At 30.8% G+C, this 21,252-nt stretch overlaps 1 protein-coding gene and 2 pseudogenes across 1 annotated transcript; 2 read left to right on the top strand and 1 right to left on the bottom strand.

Moving 5' to 3' along the window:
- Positions 1 to 7,034: 7,034 nt before the first annotated feature.
- On the bottom strand, positions 7,035 to 8,934 carry LOC129320480 (probable aspartic proteinase GIP2; annotated as a pseudogene).
- A 2,193-nt stretch (positions 8,935 to 11,127) lies between these two features.
- Positions 11,128 to 12,700, top strand: LOC129320485 (probable aspartic proteinase GIP2). Its single transcript, XM_054965973.1, has one exon. It carries the CDS (start codon positions 11,302 to 11,304, stop codon positions 12,562 to 12,564), a length of 1,263 nt encoding a protein of 420 aa, XP_054821948.1. The 5' UTR covers positions 11,128 to 11,301; the 3' UTR covers positions 12,565 to 12,700.
- A 6,261-nt stretch (positions 12,701 to 18,961) lies between these two features.
- Positions 18,962 to 20,516, top strand: LOC129304536 (cytochrome P450 89A2-like; annotated as a pseudogene).
- Positions 20,517 to 21,252: the final 736 nt, after the last annotated feature.

Genomic DNA, 21,252 nt, shown 5'->3' with positions numbered 1-21,252 from the left:
AGAACCAAATCAATAATTGATACAAACTTTAGGGGCCATATTTATAAAAAATAAACTTGAGAAACTAAATTGACAATTGAGACAAATTTGAGAGACTAAAAATGTTATCATCCCTATTTTTTTTCCTATTTTTTAAATGTAATTTCAATATTGAAGGGACAATTTTAACTTAACTTTAATTGGATTTAAGAAATTTCATGTGCTATCAAACTTTTTTTGGGCCTGGATTTGACCCCATTCATGTCCCATCCAAATTGTCCACATGAAAATAGAAGGAGGCTTTAGATCTTATTATTTTAATTTTTATATTTTTAAGTTAAATTATTATATATTCTAAAATATTATGATTATATTAATATTGATATTAAATGATATAATTCTGAGGATCTGATTATGCCTTTCATTCAAAAAAAAAAAAAGTAGCTACAACTTGGACAATAAAAATGCTTCAAAAATTGATATTCCCTCCTTTGAATATGATCAAGTATTTTTTTTTAAATATCATGTTAAAAAATATAAGGTTAAAGGTCATTTTTTCCCTACACTATATGCGAAAATTTACAAATGACCCTTAACTCAACCACTTTTGTTCCTCAACCATTAAAATTTTTAAATCTATCACCCTGCAATTTGTACCATCCGTTTTTTCTATTAATGGGCCCATATTTAAATTTTTTAATATTTTTATTATAAAATATTTCATAGTGAGTCGCACCAATGTTTTTATATTTTTTATAATATAAAAAATTGTTTTCCTGATCTCCTTCATTCCCTCTCTCTCCCACCCTCCCTCTCTAGAGCGCCTATCGACCATCTCCATGTTCGAGTATACGTACAAATGGCAATAAGTTCTCACCCAAAGGACTTAGATTTCGCATCATCACATCCATCTTCCCCAGGCCGATTGTTCTCACTCCTCACCTTGCTTTCAGTCATGCCCTCTCTATTGCTGGCAACAAGTTCTACCAAGGCTTCCAAGCACCCAAAACCATCATCACCATTGGTCTTAGGTCGCATGTTACTAGGTTTTGATTTAGGGTGGCATTCAAGCATAGGTGGGACCATGGTTCTGGCACTCATCACCACCATTGGTAGCTTCTTCTTTCCTAACACTCTGAACTCTATGATCAACCATGAAGATCAAAAAGGAGCAAGAGCGAGTCTCGAGAAGATGCATGCATGAAAGAAAGAGGAGGAGAGAGAGAACTTTGTCACTATCAACACCTCCTCCCGAAGTCCACCTGTGATACCTCCCAAAGGAAGCTGTAGCCAGAGGTCTTGTCAAATAAGATGATGAAGTCATGGAGACAAAGGTAGCCCTTTGTACTCATAGTTGTTAGGTCCAAGCTTAGGTAGGAGAAGAAGGAGCAATGTAAGGTAGCTAGTTTGTTGTCAAACCAGTACAACATCATAAACAGCATGGACGATGCAGAGGAAGAGATGGGTGAAGAAGAAGAAGAAGAGAACATAACAAAGTAGACAAATGGTGACAAGGTGGTTAGGTGGTGCTGGCAGAGAAAAGAGGTGATCAGCGGGTGCAGTTACGGTAGGAAGGTGCTGGACCCGAGGGTGACTGAATGGATTCATGGTTATCGTAGCTATAACTGCTTTAATGGCTCTCTCCTTCCATCTCCTTCTCTCCTCTCTCTCCTCCATCCCTCCTCTCTCTTGGACTCTACTTCTGAGTTTGAAGTAGAATAAGAAGATGAAGAAGATGGTGATAAGGAAGAAGATGACATGTGAGGCAATAAAACAAAAGAAGAAGAAGGAGAGGGTTGACAAGGAGATGAAGACTTCAATGTCAACGGCCATAGACGAGAGATGATTCAGTAGAAAAACGGTGGGTTGGTTTCTGAAGACATGTGCATGGAGGAGAGAGAGAAGGTGAAGAGGGGAGGGGAAAATATAAAAACGTCATGTAGGTCCTATAAGTAATATTTTATATTAAAAAATTTAAAAATAGGCCTCACTAACAAAAAAATGGATAGAGAAAACAATAGGGTGATGGATTTATAAATCTTAACAGTTGAGAGATAAAATAAACTTAAAATTGAGTTTAAGATTATTTGTAAACTTTTGCGTATAATTCAAAAATAAAAATAACCTTAACCCAAAAATATAAGATGTTTTGGATCTTTCAAGTTGCAATTAATAACTTCTTTTTTCAAAAATATCCTTACTTAAGGGTATAATTACTAAGGTTTCTTTAAGTGAGACACCCTATTAAAAAAAAAAGAAAGAATTTATAATTTTAACGATAATTAATTAACTCATTGGGAGATGTAATTCAATTCAAAGTGTCTAATAATACTAAACAAAGTGAATATGTAAGAGTGAAGTGTTGCCTCCTAGATCTACTATTTTTAAAGAGGTTAAGGGTCACTTTTGTCAATCAACTTTACTCAAATTATCATTGGGCACCTTAAACTTAACTATGAGTCAATTTTATCCCTCAGCATTAAATATTATCTTTCTCGTTACCATTTTTTATTGGATTAAGAGTTATATTTGTCTCTTAACTTTTACTTGAAGGGTGAGTGGGCACTCTCAATTCAAATATTTTGTAACATAGAATATTTAAAAAATATAATGTAAGATTCACTAAGGATGAAGAAACGGTAAAAAAATGATAGGGTGATGGAAAGAGAATATTTAACTTTGAGAGACAGAATAGATCTATAATTGAGTTTAAAGTATTCAATAAAATTGAGAGATAAAAATGATCCTTAATCATTTTTTAAAGTTATTAAATCCATTTTTAAAATTCAATTGAGTAATAACAATAATTTGTACAGGGTAAAATGTTGACGAAAATTTATTGGTCTTTATTGGATTACAGTCGGGCCCTTGGGAAAGCTACTTCAACTAGACCTAACAAATAACAATAACTGAATTTGATTGAGTTAAATAGCTGTAAAAATATTAGCATTTTGAATCTTACAAGATATAATTAATACGATTTTTTTCTAAAGAGTTATCAACTAGGGGTATAATTAATAAGGTTTTGTAATTGAGACAACTTATTAAATAAAAATAAATATAAAAAAATTAATATTGCAGGATGGACTTTTTACAATAATTATTTTAAACTTTTTTTATCGATTATGAAAAAATAATTAAAAAAAGATAGTGAAAAGTTCATTTTTCACATCGGTTATTACTCTCAACAGATGTGAAAAGTGGTCTTTTCACATTGGTTAATTACTAAAAGTTAATGTTAAAAGTTTTTTAATATCAGTTTTCCATATAATTGTTATTAGAAAATTTTTTAAAAAATTATTTATTTTTCTTGACATCCATAATTTTAAACCTACAAATTTTATAATTTATACAGCAATACAAACAGCCAACCAGCAGATTCACAATAAATATTTAACTATACTATATATTTATAAAACAAATTAAAATAATATATTCTCCATAAAATTGATATGGAAAACATATTATTTTAACAACGTCCATACACAGATGCAGAATACCTTAGTTCTTCTCATCTTTTACCAGTGATTGTTAATCAAAAGCCCAAAAAACACCACTACTTTGAGCTAGTTTAGATAAAATATTAGCACATTGGTTAGCCCCCTTAAAAACAAAGAATGTGTAATTTTCAATGTCATTAACTAATTTATTGAAAGTATAAATTACTTAAAAGTGTAACATTGAACTGAGGGAGTATATTTCCTCCTGTGCTATTTCTAAAACAAAAATAGAAGGATTTTTTTATCATACTTGTAAAACATGTTATTGACTTTTTATCATAAGTTTTTCTTTTCACCCCCATTAAATGTTGATAAGAAAAATATGTATATTTAATATAAATAAGGTCAAAAACTTATTAAATGTTTAGACTGAGTTAAATTTAGGTTTTAAGGTTTTTAAGGTTTGATAAAAGTAATTTATGAATAAGAAAAGTTGGAGTATGCTTAGATAAGTGTCTAAGTCAGTTATTTGTCAAGGTCTATAAGAATTGTAAGATTGGACAGAATCGATGAAGAAGGAATTTCACCAAAATTTGACTGACTTACAAAGTATGTGTGCTTACTTGATTTTTGATGAACCTGTCATTTTCGCAAAGGCCACATTATTATCATCATTATTATTATTTAATTGAGATCAGTATCATTTCCAATACGATTTTTCCTGTTGTGTAATCCCACGTTATATCGCACAAAAGTCAAAAACAAAAGCTAGCCTCAATATATTTCATTGACCACGTTGTAAAATGAAAACCATCCAATGTTGGAAGTATGATGTGAATGAGAACATGACTGGTGACGACGACAAATTGATTGGTGATAACATTAATTAACGTTAATTATCTAAGTATTTCAATATCTATTGTTCATTCTTCTGTCTATCATTATAAAATACTTTTAATCAAATTACAATCCACAATAAATTTAGTTAATTATTCTTTTTTTATATTTAAAGTTTGTTAATTGATTATCTCAAATTGTTTCCATTATTAATTACATTTCTAATTAAAGATTTTTTTGTTTTAAAAAATATAAAAAATTATTAATTATATCATGAAAAACTTAAAATATCTTCTACTTTTTAATGTTATATTTTTAAAAAATATTTTATAATATTGAACGGATTGAATATATTACATTTATGCCCATCATATCATTTTTAGTTGGGTTAAGCATCACCAACTTATTGATAGCATTCAAATGAACAAAAATTAGAGTCTTAATTTTTTTAGGATAATGAAATTTTCAATTTTTAAGTTCATTTTAGTTATCGATTTAACTCTTCAAGTTTGATTTTTAATTATTAAGTCCCTCACATTTTCTTAAATTATCATGTTATTTTTTTAAAGTTTTAAACACATCTCTCAAATTATTCTAATTTGTAAGGTACATTAATGATTTGGCACAAATATGTAACTAAAAGAAAACAAATTAGCCCTCAAATTAACTTAATTTTTATTATTATAGTCTCTTATGATACGTTTAGTTTTTTCATTTTTTGAAATTTCTACTTATGTTTTTTCATACCTAAATAATTATTCTATCCAGACCATAATATAAATTATTTTTTACAAATCTTATCTAGTTCAAAATATAGGCCGTTAGATAATTTTTATATATTTTTTTCAAATATACACCTACTTTATTAATTACTCTTTTTGAAAAAAATCATACACTAAAATTTTAATCAATAGTATCAAGGCTCTTATATAAGGTAGTTAATGAGGATATAATTAAAAAAATGTAAAAATTTAAAATTTTAATTAACATTATTCGAAAACTGTGAATTAGTTAACTATTATTTATATTGTGGTTTGGAGGGAGTACACTTCTTTTCATTAATTTATATAGAGTAGTTGTCATCAATATTTTGTTATCCAAAATTGCAATTTTAATAATGTTACCTCATGTTTAAACAATAAGGACCAAATCAATAATTGATGAAAACTTTAGAGACCAAATTTATAAAAGTTAAACTTGAGAAATTAAATTGACAATTGAGACAAATTTGATAGACTAAAAATTTTATTATTCCTGAATTTTTTATTCCTATTTTTTAAATGTAATTTCAATATTAAAGGGACAATTTTAACTTAACTTTAATTGGATTTAAGAAGAAATTTGATGTGGTATCAAACTTATTATTATTATTATTATTTTTGCTTGGATTTCACCGCATGAATGTCCCATCCAAATTGTCCAAATGGAAATATAAGGAGGGTTTAGATCTTATTATTTTATTTTTTATATTTTTAAGTTAAAATTATATATTCTAAAAGTCTATCATTATATTAAGGGAAAATATAACTATAGGTTTATGTACTTTACTTACATTTTATTTGATCCTTGTACTTTTTTTTTTTGTTTTTGGTCTGTGTATTTTTATTTTTCATTGTTTTAATCCCTCCATGAATAAAATGTAAGGACATTAAGGGGACCTAAAATATTCAAAAATAAAAGTGTAGGGATCAAAAATATAAAAAAAAATACTTGGACTAATAGTAAAATGAGAGCAAAATACAAGAACTTAAAATTATGTTTTCCCTTTATTAATATTGATATTATATGATATAATTCTGAGGATCTGATTATTCCTTTCACTCAAAAAAAAAAAATATGCAGCTGCAACTTCGACAATAAAGATGCTTCAAAAATTGATACTCCCTCCTTTGAATATTATCAGGTATTTTAAAAAAAAAAATATCGTGTTAAAAAATATAAAATATTTTGAATCTTTTAAGGTGCAATTAATAACATTTTTTTCAAAACACCCTTAATTAGGAATATAACTAATAAGGTTTTTTTAATTGAAACAGCCTACTAAAAAAATATAGAAAGAATGTGTGATTTTAAAGACAATTAATTAACTCATTGGGAGATGTGATTCAATACAAAGTGTCTAATAATATTGAACAAAGGGAATATGCAAGAGTGAAGTGTCGCTCCTAATTTTATTATTTTTTGTAAAAGGGATTAATAATCATTTTTGTCACTTAACTTTACCCAAAGGATTATTGAATACCTTAAACTTAACTATAGGTTAATTTTATCTTTTAATATTAAAGATTCCCTCCCTTATCACGTTATTTTTTTAATTAAATTAAGAGTTATTTTTATCCTTAAATTTTTACTTCAAAGGTGAGTGGGTGCCCTTAATTTAAATATTTTATAATAAAAAATATTAAAAAAATATAATATGAGATCCACTTACAATGAAAACAAGGTGAAAAAATAATAGGATGATGAGAGAAAGAATTTTTAATATTGAGATATAAAATTAAATTTTAATAAAGTTTAGAATACTCAGTGAAATTAAGGGATAAAAATAACCTCAAACTTTTGCTCTTCAAAGTTATTAAATTCACTTTTAAAATTCAATTGAGTAATAACAACAATTTGTACAGGGCAAAACGCTGAAGAAAATTTATTGGGCCTAATAAAGGTCTTCATTGAAATTTTCATTGGTTGCATGGGCTTAAGACTTGAATCTGAGAGAGAACAAACGCGATTCCAACCTCCCCCCCGCCCCCGCCCCCAAAAAAAAAAAAGGCAAATTGTGCACCCTTTGAGTTGGAACACAAAGCATAATTAAAAGGTAAAATTACTATTGGGCTCTTGGGAGTGTTCAACTTGCCCCAAACAATACTTAAATGAATCTAACTAAATCAAACAGTCAGGGGAAAAAAAAAGTAAAGTAAAATTGCATCCTTTATGTAGAGGTATTCTTTCGGTGTTTATTTTGTCATTGGTGAAGATTGAAGCTTCATATAACCTACAAAACCACAGATTATGAATCTCATAATCCTTTTATGGCAAACTTGACTGCTTTAAAAGTGAGAACAGCTTGTGTTCTGGAGGAGAAGGGACGAGCTAAAGCTTAGTTTTGAGGAACTCACATCAAACACCACCAGATTGTCTTCCAATTGATGCCCACCAATTACAATTGAAGCTTTCACAAATGACATTCTTGGCTTCGTTCCTCCATCGACAAATCCCAAGCACTCCACATTTTTCTTCGTTGTTACCATTGAATTTGCCCTATGAATAGTCCATTTCACTCCTCTTTGTAGCTCTAAATCAATACTTGGCACACCAAATCTGGTAATCGAGCTTGAATCGTAGCATGCATCAAATGGTGGCACTGAAGCCACTCTCTTCAATTTCTTGCCCGCAGCCTGTTTGATGAATTGTCTCAGAAAGGTCTTGTAAACTGTGCTTTGAAGCTCCGTGAAAGGAGTCATGGTACTGATTTTGGTACCCCCATTTCCCTTTTTGTCAATGGACAACAAGGAAGGCTTTAAGTTCACAACACTGCCGTCAATCCTAATTGATTTCACATCAATGAAGTATTCATAAGAGGGGACACCACTTACGGACACCGGACCTGTTGCAACAGGGTTGACAACAAGCGGGGTAGTTTTGAGAAACTTGGACACATCTCTATCACCAATGAGCATATCAGCAAATCCTTTGTTGGTTGAAGATGGTAAACACACAGAAAACTTGTGAGGAAGCTTGTAAGCTGATGAGAGTTGTGTAGGTACTGCTAAATCTGTCCTAGCAAGTCCTATGATCCCAGAACTACCTTTGGGCAAAACCTTCTAGATCATTAAACTCAGATGATGAGGAAGAATCCGAGGGCGAACAGCCCGATAGGAAGTGAGGAACTCGAAGATGAGGCATGTACAAGACATCATCACCTAAGCTACCACTATAGATAAATCTACCCAAAATGTTGATTATGTTTTAAGGCCACAAGTGTTGTTTGAGCAACCTGGTCTAAAGGGGCCAGAGCAACCAAGACATCCTCCAGTGTGAGGGCATTTTTCCAGCTCACAAGGGACAGGATTGTAGGATGATGAATTGTAGTGGGTATTGCAGTCATACCACAAGGTCGGTCCAGAAAGATCAACCACTAGGTTCATGTTGTGTTGAGGAGTTCCTATGCCAAGTGAAGCAAAGTAGAGATTGGTTGATGGATCTTTCTTGATGGGAATATTGAAGGGATAAGATTGATCAGAAAGTGAAAAGCAGGAGGGAACTGAGAAAATGGCTAATGAGAAGAGGAAGAAGTGGAGGGTTGAAGAAGCCATTAGAAAACCAGTTCAATGCTTTTTGCTCCGCTCAAACCGGAAAGTGAAGTGGCTTTTATAAAGGCAACGCGTGTATTGAGCTTATCTTATTTTGTTGGCTTGATGAACATACGTAGATCTTATCTTGACCATATTTATTGCTCTTCGAAGTTTCGTCAGAAAAGATGGTTACTTGCAGAATGAACAATCCGTACGCTGTCTTGGAGTCGGCTCTTTATTTATTCTAGCTCTAGAGGGGTGATAAGTTCTATTTAGTTATATATAACAAAATCCTTCAGTATTGAATCATATGACGGTCAATAACTCAATAATTTTATGTGGATTTCATGCTGGAATTTTTTTGAGATTCAATTTCTCTGCATTAGATAAAACCAAGAATGTTTTGAAGGTGAAACTGAAAGGGTCTACACGAACTCCTCTCTGTACTCTCTTCACAATGATTAGAAGAAGAAAACGAAGAAGAAAAATCTGCAGAAAATGAGGAGGTAAAAAAATCAAAGTCAAACAACAACAACTAAAACCATGGTCCAGCGAAAGGTTTACCACTTGCCATCTTTATTATCCAACCAGCACCAGCGTGTACCAACTTGGTCTTCATAAAGCAGTCTGTTAATTCATGTCCCTTATTAGTATTATGTTTCAATTTATAAGAAACTTTCAGATAAAATCACACACACACCAATAAAACTTATTATATATGCTTTATAATCTTAATTTTTTAAAATAAAAATATAAACTTTTAAAAATAGTTTTCATTTAATATTCTATTTATAAAAAAATATTAAATGAAGTGAATATATGAAAAGAGTACTATTAAAAAAGTATCATTAATAAATGTATTATATTTTAAGATGTCAAATCTCTTCTAAAAGTGTTTTATAAATTAGAATGGAGGGAATACATTGCCCAAATCAGGTTTTTCTCAGATAATTTTAATTTCTTAAATTTATTGATATAGTCTAGACTGAAGAGACCTAGTCCAAGCTTTAAAAAAAAAAAAAAACTCATTGCTAAAAAATTATCTACTGAAAGTTTTCTGCTATATTTCTGTTACCTAGCTATCACAAAATGAAGATCTTGCTGTGTGAATATTGAGAATACATTTCTCATAGATAAAACATCCTTAAAGACAATGGTCATATTTTAAGCCAATGCTTTTCCCCATTTTTTTCAACATCATCATCAACTGTGTTAGTACAAGTAAGTTAGTGCTCCATTGATTAATTATTAATCTGTATTGCTTTTAGCTTTTAGCTTTTAGAAAACCATTTTAAAATTTTTAAACTACCATTTTTCGCAAATGGCACTTAAATAATTTATCAATGAAACACTAACTTGTATTAACACACAGTTGATGATGTTGTTGAAAAAATGGGAAAAGTATTGGCTTAAAATATGACCAACGTCGCTGTCTTGAAGGATGTTTTGTCTATAAGAAACGTATCCTCAAGATTCATTCAGCAAGATCTTTATTTTTGTCATAGCTAGGTAACATAAATGTATAAAAGAAAACATTCAGTAGATAAAGGCTAGTGCAGAAAATGTAGTAATGGGAAGTTTAATGATGGTATCTTTTTTTTTTTTTTTGAGAATGATAAATAAATTTCTCTGAAATAGAAAAATAATAATTTCATCCAGATAAACATGATAATGATAATAAGGTTTTAAAGGTTCTTTTGAGATTAAATTTGTGTGAAATTACTTTAATACCCTTATGTGAGTTAGAAATAACTTTCTAAATCATTTTAATCACTAATAGAACCAAACTTGAGAATATTTATACAAAGCTTGTAAGTAATATAAAATTAGTTTGATTTTACTGATAGAAAGTTGTGCTTCTATAAATTGTTTTAGTTATTGTTGAAACTAAACTTGTAAATATTTATACCAATCTCGTGAATTATATAAAATTAGTTGCAAATTGGCACAAGAGTAATTTCACACAGTAATTTAATTTCAAAGAAATTTCTTGAGACCTCAAAAACCAAATCATCATTTTCCTAGTTCAACGAGATTTATGTCATTCTCTTTTTTTTTTTAAGCTAAGATCATGCCTCTTCAGTTAAGACTATAACAACAATATAAGAAATTAAAAGTAATCGACAAAAAACTGAATTGGGCTTTTGAAAAAAATGCAATAAGGAGGGACATGCATTAATAGCCAACTTTATGACGACATAAATTAATTCACAACATTTTAAAATCCTATTAAAAAATACCCATATTTAATATTTGATTGTATTTCGAATAAAATTACCTTAAATACATGGTTTTAGCGTTGTGTATGCAGTTGTTGCTTGGATACTAAAGGTGGCAAGTGGCAGTCCTTGTGCTGGACCATGGTTTTAGTTGCTGTTGTTTGACCTTGACTCTTTCAAAGATATTTCAACATCAAACTAAAAATATGGCTTCTTAAACCGCGTAAAACTATTGAGTTGTTGACTTGCTTATGATTCAATACTGAAGGATTACTATATATAAAAGTTCTCTCTCTTTTAGAATTAATTATGAGCTGTGAAGAATCCAAGTACATGAGAGCGTACGGATTGTCCATTCTGCAAGGAGCCAGCCATCTTTCCTGACGAGTCAAAGAGCAATAAATATGATCATGATAAGATCTACACATGTTCAAGCCCAAAAAATAAAGATAAGCTCAATACATACATTGCCTATATAAGAGCCATTTCACTTTCCGGTTTGAGCAGAGCAAAAAGCATTGAACTGGTTTTCTAATGGCTTCTTCAACCCTCCACTTCTTCCTCTTCTCATTAGCCATTTTCTCAGTTCCCTCCTGCTTTTCACTTTCTGATCAATCTTATCCCTTCAATATTCCCATCAAGAAAGATCCATCAACCAATCTCTACTTTGCTTCACTTGGCATTGGAACTCCTCAACACAACATGAACCTAGTGGTTGATCTTTCTGGACCGACCTTGTGGTATGACTGCAATACCCACTACAATTCATCATCCTACAGTCCTGTCCCTTGTGAGTCGGAAAAATGCCCTCAAACTGGAGGATGTGTTGGTTGCTCTGGCCCCTTTAGACCAGGTTGCTCAAACAACACTTGTGGCCTTAACATAATCAACATTTTGGGTGGATTTATCTATAGTGGTAGCTTAGGTGATGATGTCTTGTACATGCCTCATCTTCGAGTTCCTCACTTCCTATCGGGCTGCTCGCCCTCGGATTCTTCCTCATCATCTGAGTTTAATGCTCTAAAAGGTTTGCCCAAAGGTAGTTCTGGGATCATAGGACTTGCTAGGACAGATTTAGCAGTACCTACAAAACTCTCATCAGTTTACAAGCTTCCTCACAAGTTTTCTGTGTGTTTACCATCTTCAACCAACAAAGGATTTGCTGATATGCTCATTGGTGATAGAGATGTGTCCAAGTTTCTCAAAACTACCCAACTTGTTGTCAACCCTGTTGCAACAGGTCCGGTGTCCGTAAGTGGTGTCCCCTCTTATGAATACTTCATTGATGTGAAATCAATTAGGATTGACGGCAGTGTTGTGAACTTAAAGCCATCCTTGTTGTCCATTGACAAAATGGGAAATGGGGGTACCAAAATCAGTACCATGACCCCTTTCACAGAGCTTCAAAGCACAGTTTACAAGACCTTTCTGAGACAATTCATCAAACAGGCTGCGGGCAAGAAATTGAAGAGAGTGGCTTCAGTGCCACCATTTGATGCATGCTACGATTCAAGCTCGATTACCAGATTTGGTGTGCCAAGTATTGATTTAGAGCTACAAAGAGGAGTGAAATGGACTATTCATAGGGCAAATGCAATGGTAACAACGAAGAAAAATGTGGAGTGCTTGGGATTTGTTGATGGAGGAACGAAGCCAAGAATGTCATTTGTGAAAGCTTCAATTGTAATTGGTGGGCATCAATTGGAAGACAATCTGGTGGTGTTTGATGTGAGTTCCTCAAAACTAAGCTTTAGCTCTTCCCTTCTCCTCCACAACACAAGCTGTTCTCACTTTTAAAGCAGTCATGTTTGTCATAAAAGGATTGTGAGATTCAGGGCACGGAATCTCTCCTGGTTGTTGCTGCCTGGTTTATATTCTGGTGTAGATCCTAGCCATTTATTTTATAAAATATGATCCAATGGTTAATATTTTTTGTTGGTTGTCTCCGCGCAGGGATAAGTAATTGCCAAACTGCAATCCAAAAATCATATCAGAAAAATGAAACTTGTTAAAAACATCGATATGATATATCACTTTTAACAAGTTACAAAATGAATATTGATATGTGCATCACAACATTCCTTAATCTTTCATGCTCCTAAACTGCTCAAACAGATATTCAACAACCCGAACTCGGAACATAAAGAAAGGAGTTAACTTCGTGTAAAAAATTTCACTAACAGCAGGTGAGTGAAAACTCTAAGGGCAACCGATGAATTGATTATTGAACATTGAAGCTCAAAATTTGGCGATAGATGGGATGTAGATATCAAGTAAAATAAGAAAGAAAGAAACAGATAGATGCACAACGAGTATGGACGAAAAATGAAAATTGGATTTGAAAAAAAAACGGGGGGGGGGGGAAGAAACAAGAAAAAAGTACCTCCGAGAAGGCCAACTCCGACGCCAACGCCGAAGGCGGGTCCCACCTTGCCGAATTTTCTGGACTTGAACACCGGAAGTTTCCACAGCAAACCCTTCTCCTCATCGTCGTCTCCTCCGTTCATCTTTGGAGAGTCAGGGTTTCGCCGAAGGAGCAAGGCAACAGTATCAAACTATCCATCACCAGAGCCACTCAACACAGCACTGCACATTGCATAAAAAACCTTCCTAGGTCCTCCCTCACCTTTGAAATGTTTTTCCTTTTATCTCAACAAATTGTTAAATGAGAAAATTAATAAGCGAATCTTATAAATTACCCTCTCTTAATCAAGATATTTTTAAGGATAATTTAATATTTCAAAATACAAGCTAACATAATTATACTTATTGTAATATTAATTTTATCTCTTTAATATATTTTTTCTATTTATTTAATGTTTAACAAATAATGTTATATTAAATGAAGGTCTGTTTTAAAAAAATTATATTTGTATTTAAAAAATAACATTATAAAGTGTATTTTATAAATTTTATTAGTACACATGATTTAAAAGATATCTTGTAAAATAAAACAAAAAAGAGTACTATCTTAATAGCTGGTAACTCACAGCTCACAACCATAGCCTGTAGCAGATTAAGGATTCATTTTAATTTTAAATGGATATAATTAATTATAAAAATAATTAATTAATATGATTAATTTTAATTATAATTAATTATGTTATAATACAATTTGTTTGAATATTATTTTTTAAAATTAATTTTAACAGAATTGAAGATGTTTGCATGATTTAGTCAAAATTAATTTTAATTGTATAAATTATCATAAAAAATATTTATTTTTAAAATTAAATTATTAATAAATTTGTATATAATATTATTAGGAAATCATCTTTGCTATCATCAAAATATTAAAGTGTTAATGCTTAATACAATGAGTTTTAATTTTAAAGCTTTTCTTTTGAAATCTTCTATTCTAACAAGTTACCTTCAAGTTTTAACCTAACTCTATTTAACAAATTAATAGTAATCCATTTAATATTTATATAATTTAGCATATATTTCTTTTGTTTAAAAATATAAGATATTTCTAACTGAATTTTATTCTTAATAAAGTAATTACTTATCCTCAAATTAATTATATCTTTCCATCTTTACCATTATTTAAGAGGAGCATCTTTTTTTAAAAAAAAAAAAGATAATGATTACACTTTAAAAAATTAAAAATATTTTATATTTTTTAACATTCAACTACTTAAAAGATACCTATATTTTTTAAGGGAGAGAGTATATCTTAATTATAAAAATTTAAATCATATTATATATTAATATTAATAATTTAATATATGTAAAAATTAAATCCATAAAGCCCATGAAATTCTACCCTATCACCAATAATATCACTATTGTTTTAGCTTTGAAATCAATCTTTAGGGGTATATTTGACAAGTGAATTATCTGACAAGTAATAAATGCATTCAAATGTAAAATTGAAATCCTAGCTTCATCCATTAATCGATTTCAGTTGACATAATTGATTATGAAAAAGATGGGCTGTTTGATTAAATTCTTCACTAATTAATTTTTTTTTGCCCAAAAAATCGATTAAAACTTCAATCCAAACAGGCATTAAAAATTTGCAACCCTCCCATATATATTTTAAAATGATTACATAATTAGTCCTCAAAATTGCTGATCGGAACGCTCCAGAATAGAAAAGCAAGGTGTGATGCTGATAACTTGATGAATATGTAATTAAGAGTTAAAGGGATAAATTTACTCTAAAAATTTTACAATAAATATAATTGGTATCTTTAATTTTTTGTTTGATATAATGTTACTTTAAAAGTTTAAAAAATGGTATAATATTTCAGGCCAAAAAAAGGCATAATATCGTCTTATAATGTCGTTTAATTAATATTAATAGTTTGTTGAACAATTTTAAATGTTAGGAGCAATTTTTTCATATCCTAATTAAACTCTAGATTGGACCAAACTTGCCTCTTGCAATAGATAAGTCGTGAGTGATGTACAATTTTTAAAGAAATTCCTATGGACTGATGATAAATAGAATCCTTCGCATGCAATTTAAATGTACAATTGGGTATTCCGAGTGATAAAGTGTTCTTGCCATCACAATTCACCAACATTTATTCCAAGTTGCTGCAATTCATCCCTTCCACTTTGGACTAGTATTTGTTGTGCACAGGTAGTTTTGAGCATGTATTTGTTCATGGTTAAACATACACAGGCCCAGACTTCCTCATGAACACATGTATGTGTAAGCAAAGAAAAAATAAGGTCACCTTTGGTTGTTAAAAATAATGAAAATGGATTAAAAATTAAAAAAAATGAACTAAAGCTATATTCTCTCTTATGGTAAGCATAATAAAACTCAATATCATATTACAAATGTAGAAATTATCACATCTTTTAAAAAATTCATGAATTACTCTCAATCCCATAAATTAAATTATCATATTTCCTTATGAACACGGTTCACCTATTTCCTTTTACATTTTAATCATCTTATTTTTATATTTATTTTTTTAATTCATTCTATTTCATTTTTTTCTAGCAACCGAGCAAGAAATAAGTATAGATTTTGTTCAAAGGCAATATTTTTAGTTATCAATTTTTAAATAAAAAGAAGGAAACACTTTCAGGTATATAACCACACCAGAACTCTTCGTTGGCTTAATTTCTAAAAGTCTGTTTGATTTTCTTACATTTCACATCCAAATAAATTTATGAATGTTAAAGTTGTTTGATTTTCTATAATTTGTCCCAATCATTTTAAAAGTACATTTGAAAAGTTCTAAAAGTCTATTTCTTCAACTCAACTTTAGGTAGCATTTTGGAAGTGTTTTCAATATTTTTGTTAGTTGATTCTTTTTTCGCCCAAGGCTTCATCTAGAAACAAAGCCAAGAAAATGAGAGGAAAAACAAACAAGAAACTAAACAACACATAAATAGTAATAGAAATAAAGCCTATTAAAAAACACTCTATTAAATGATATTGATGACATATGTTTATTAATTTTCTGCCCATAGAAAACACCGCATTAAAAAATAATTTATTATATTAATTTTTAGTATTAATGTATATTGAATTATTTATACAATTATTGTTCAATATATCATAAAAATAATTTAATTTCTATTATTTATCATTATTTTATTATAAATGTTTTCCCAACTTTTTTAGTTTTACATTATTTTGTACAATTTGTATTATATAAATTATTCAAAATAAATTAATAATATTAATAATTAATAATATTATTAATATTATAAATTATAATTTTATAACTTATCAAATATAGATGGATCTTAGTCAAAGTTGCCAAATTCATGAGTTTAAATAAGCTCGTGATAGAAATGTGAACTCATATCATAAATTTGTAAGATTTTACTTCTATTAATAAATGACCATTAAAAATATATAGTTAAATAATTAAAATATAAAATATGGCCATAATTTCATTTAAATATATTTTAAATATAAATCATTGAAATTAGATTCATTTACATAGATTATCATAGAAAATATATAAATTTTAAAATAGGACAACTTATTTTTAGTATTTTTTGTTTTCTTTTTCATTAATATAAGCTTTTCTTTTTAAGTTTATTTTTTTCTTTAAATTAGATCCTATCACTTCTATGAATTGAATTTTACTGTATATACTGAACTCGATCAACTCGGTAAAAAATAAACGAGCTTGGCAAGTTTAAATAATTTTGCATCTCGTCCATGTTTATAAATTAGTTGATACAATTTTGTAAGTTAGAAATGTAAAAATACTAAACTCTAAGAATAAACTCTAGAATTTGACAAACACACTTTTAGTTAAATTAGATAAAAGTAGACTCAAAAGTATTCACAGATGCACTTATAATTATCAATATTTTTATAAAAAATAGTCTCAAATCATATTTTATACATGTGAATTGTTCAAAAATAAAGTTAGTTTTTAACGAGGATTTAATTTTTAAAATTTTCTAATTCTTAAAAAAATTTTAAGTTTTTTAATACTATATTTAAAATTGTCCAGTTTTTTAAAAAATATTCATATTTTTAACTTAATAGTAACTCAACTTTAATCCAATATGGCTCAATCATAAAAATAATTTTTTAATCCAATTTAAATCATTAATGACTCTAATTCACAATCCAACCGGTTTAACCGTCCGGCTGTATTTGATTTTTGAAACTATGCTTTTTAGACTCGAAATTATTGATGGCCGCTCAACCCGTTGTTTTCCCACCTCGATTAGACACCCTCCAATAAAAACACACCAGCTCTATAAAATAAAAAAGTGCGTGACTATAAAAAAGTTGATTTAATTTCATACACATTTTAATTTATTAATCTATATTTTGAACATCAAGTTATCTTATGAGTGTCAATTTATGTTTTAAAAATTAAAAGACTAGTAATTTATGGATATGTAAAGTATAAAATTAATAAAAAAAACAAACCTGAAACAAAAAATCTAAAACAAATACTCTCTCCGTTTAAAAATATAATATATTTTGTAAAGAGTTATATGTTCAAACATATAAAACATTTGTAGTATTTTAAGATGTAATCATTATTTTTTTTAAAAAAAAAAGTATCTCTATTAATAAGGGTAAATGTGAAAAAATAAAATTAGTTTGAAAGTAGGTAACTATTTTAGTGAGAATAAGATTCGATTAAAAATGACTTATATTTATAAACAAAGAGAGTATAAGAGACCAATCTAATTTTGGGGTGGTTACCGCATCTCCGTCTAATCTAATCTTGTTGAATTTATTTTATCTACTTGGTCGTAATTAATTAGCGAGGTAGAATTTATATTTTTAAGGGGTAAAAACGTTGAAGGGTTTATATTTATTTTTTATAAGTACTAGTTAAAGTGTCAAAAATTTTGATAAATAAAACTGTAGAGAGTAATGTTGATTATGAATTATCATAGAAATTTATAATTAAGTCGAATTAATCATATCTGTCTACACACTTGTATTTGTTGTTTTATGTGTTTCTAAATCTCTCGTATTGTTTATCTGAAAAAGGGTTATACTTTGGTTCCAAATAAAAAAATAATAATAATTACCCACTTATTTAAGCCACTTATAAATACAGAAGCTTGATATGTGAATGTACAAGTTTAATTCGTAAATAGGATTAATGTCAAAAAAATTGTACATGGGATTGATAAAATTAATTTTTTATAGGAGCTATTTGTAATCCTCCTTTTATCTTACCATCTATGTCTCAATCATTATACCTTTTATCCTAAGGTTTCTTATATGTCTATCTCTATAAATTTAGTGAAAACAAAGTGAGTACTCTTCAAATATGATATATTCATATATAATTCAATCCAAACGTAGACGACTGAAGCCCGCAGTAACCAAAGCACTCAAGCCTCTAAAAATCAAATCTAATGACTGCCCTATTCCCAAAAAGAAAAAAATAAAAAAAAAAACCTCGTATCTTTTCACGTATGTACAAGAGGATTGATGGAAGAAAAGACAATAATACAACACTGGCACATTGCATTTATTGTGGCAAAACAAAAACAAAAACAAAAAACAAAGATATGTTGCATTTATTAATTGAATAAAAAAACACACGCGGATTGTGTTTCCTTGGTCCACGTAATATAATAATACAACAACAAAGGACGGGGCAGACCATGCAAGCGGAGTTTTGCTTTGATTCGAATCCCTCTCATGCATCTCGATCTTCCTTTCTATATATACACATACACTCACTTGGCTTCTTCACTAATACTCACCATCCATCTCAACCAAATAATCATGAATGCCTGGTTCGTCGCCGTTGTTTCCATCATTTTCTGTCTTGTCGTCGGAGCTTTCATCAACCTTCTCTCGCCATCTAGCTCCCCTCCCTCCCGGCCCTCCCCGCATTCCCATCATCGGTTCTCCTGCTGTTCTGTTCAGGCCATTGTCAGAACTCGAATCTGTTCTCGGAAACCTACGTGCCAAGTACGGTCCCATCTTCACTTTCCCCTTCGGCTCTCGTCCGGCGATATTAATAGCCGATCGTTCTCTCGCCCACCAAGCCCTCCTTCAAAACGGCGCGGTCTTCTCTAGCCGTCCCATGTCCCTATCTGGCGCTAAGATCACCTCCAGGAACCCACACAACATCAACACTGCTCCCTACGGTCCAACGTGGCGCGTGCTCCGCCGCAACCTCACTTCCCAGGTGCTTCAACCGACCCGGATAAAAGCCTTCTCGGCTACCCGAAAATGTGTTCTGCACATGCTTCTCAATGCCCTCAAATCTGATTCGGAATCCAGCAATTCTATCGAGGTCATCGACCATTTCCAGCATGCTATCTTCCGCTTGCTGGCGTTCATGTGCTTCGGTGATAGGTTAGACGACAAGCAAATCAAGGATATCGAATGTGTTGTGCGTCGTTTACTTTTGAATTTAAACAGATTCGCTGTGCTGAATTTGTGGCCAAGGGTTACCCGAATATTGTTCCACAAGCGTTGGGAGGAATTGTTCCAAATTCTTAAGGCACGAAAAGATGTGTTGATTCCGCTAGTAAGAGAGAGAAAGAAAGCCAAGGAAGAGAAGATGAGCCAAACAGGTGAGGAGGACAATGACGAGGGAGATGAAGTTGCAGTGTCATATGTGGGTACGTTGTTGGATTTGCAGTTGCCAGAGGAGAATCGCAAGCTTGAGGAAGGGGAACTCGTTTCCCTGTGTACTGAGTTTCTGAACGCAGGGACGGACACGACCTCCACGGCATTGCAATGGATCATGGCAAACTTGGTGAAGCATCCACACATCCAACAAAGGCTTGTGGAGGAAATAAGGGACGTGGTGGGTGAGAGAGAGGACAAGGAAGTAAAAGAGGAAGACTTGACGAGATTGCCATACCTGAAAGCTGTAATTTTGGAAGGATTAAGGCGTCACCCACCTGGGCATCTTGGGCTACCACACGCTGTGACGGAGGATGTGGCATTGAATGGTCACTTGGTGCCCAAGAATGGGATTGTGACGTTCATGGTGGCGGAGATGGGATGGGATCCAAAAGAGTGGGAAAATCCGATGGAGTTCAAGCCAGAGAGGTTCCTGAGCAGTGAAGGTGATGCAGGTGAAGCATTATTTGACCTGACGGGAAGCAAAGAGATAAAGATGATGCCTTTTGGGGTAGGAAGAAGGATGTGTCCGGCCTATCAGTTGTCTCTGCTTCATTTGGAGTACTTTGTGGCCAATCTGGTTTGGAATTTCGAGTGGAGGAAGCCTGCAAATGTTGGTGACCTTGATATGTCTGAAAAACCGGCGTTCACTACGGTAATGAAAAATCCATTACGAGTTCATTTGTCTTCCAGGCTTTAAACCCTATCGCGTGGAACTTTAATGCTTCATGGTGTTATGGGACTCGTATGATCAATATCAACATTGTTCCCAACGTGTGGTTGGTACAATGCCTTTACTTTTCTAATGCCTATATCATGATACTTCGGGGGTTCTTTTTTTTTTTTTTTTTTATGTGTGCTGATTTCTCTATGTATTAATTTTTGATTCATTAAATTTAAATTTTGTTGAGGTGGTCCCTTAAATTTTTCTTAGTTATAGATTTGATCTTTATTATTTAATATTTAACAAAAAGGTGAAACTACTGTTTATAAATTCTGCTAACACAAATAATGAAATATTGACGGAAACTACGTAAGTTAATAAAAAAATGTAATTATTTGAATAGGAGAAAAAGGGACTCAAAAATTTTCAAGAATAAAAAAATAAAATGCAGCATTATGGACTATATTAATTACAATTAAATTGATTTATGAAATATTTTATTTTCATTTAGTTGTATATACATGTCAAGTCATCAACATATTTTGCACATTAGATTAATTTGAAGGTCAAATTGTATTTTAATACTAAAAAAATTAACGTGATCATTTTAAAAAAAATGAGGGATCCAAATTGATAAAAAATTAAATTTAGAAGATCAAATCAATAATTAAGATAAACTTGAGTCACTAAAAGTTACGTTTTAGTATCCTACCAATGGAGTATAATAGTTTATTATCAAATATAAATATAGATATTTGATAGTAGATGATGC

This window comes from Prosopis cineraria, unplaced genomic scaffold, assembly GCF_029017545.1.
Source record: "Prosopis cineraria cultivar Desert tree isolate PC_DT_omini unplaced genomic scaffold, ASM2901754v1 PC1, whole genome shotgun sequence".
Lineage (NCBI taxonomy): Eukaryota > Viridiplantae > Streptophyta > Magnoliopsida > Fabales > Fabaceae > Prosopis > Prosopis cineraria.
Note: the sequence above shows the minus strand (reverse complement) of the source record. Positions and strands in the feature narration are given on the sequence as shown.

What these genes read in the sequence shown, in the direction of transcription:
- LOC129320485 (XM_054965973.1), top strand. Translation starts at nt 11,302, where the DNA reads ATGGCTTCTTCAACCCTCCACTTCTTCCTCTTCTCATTAGCCATTTTC.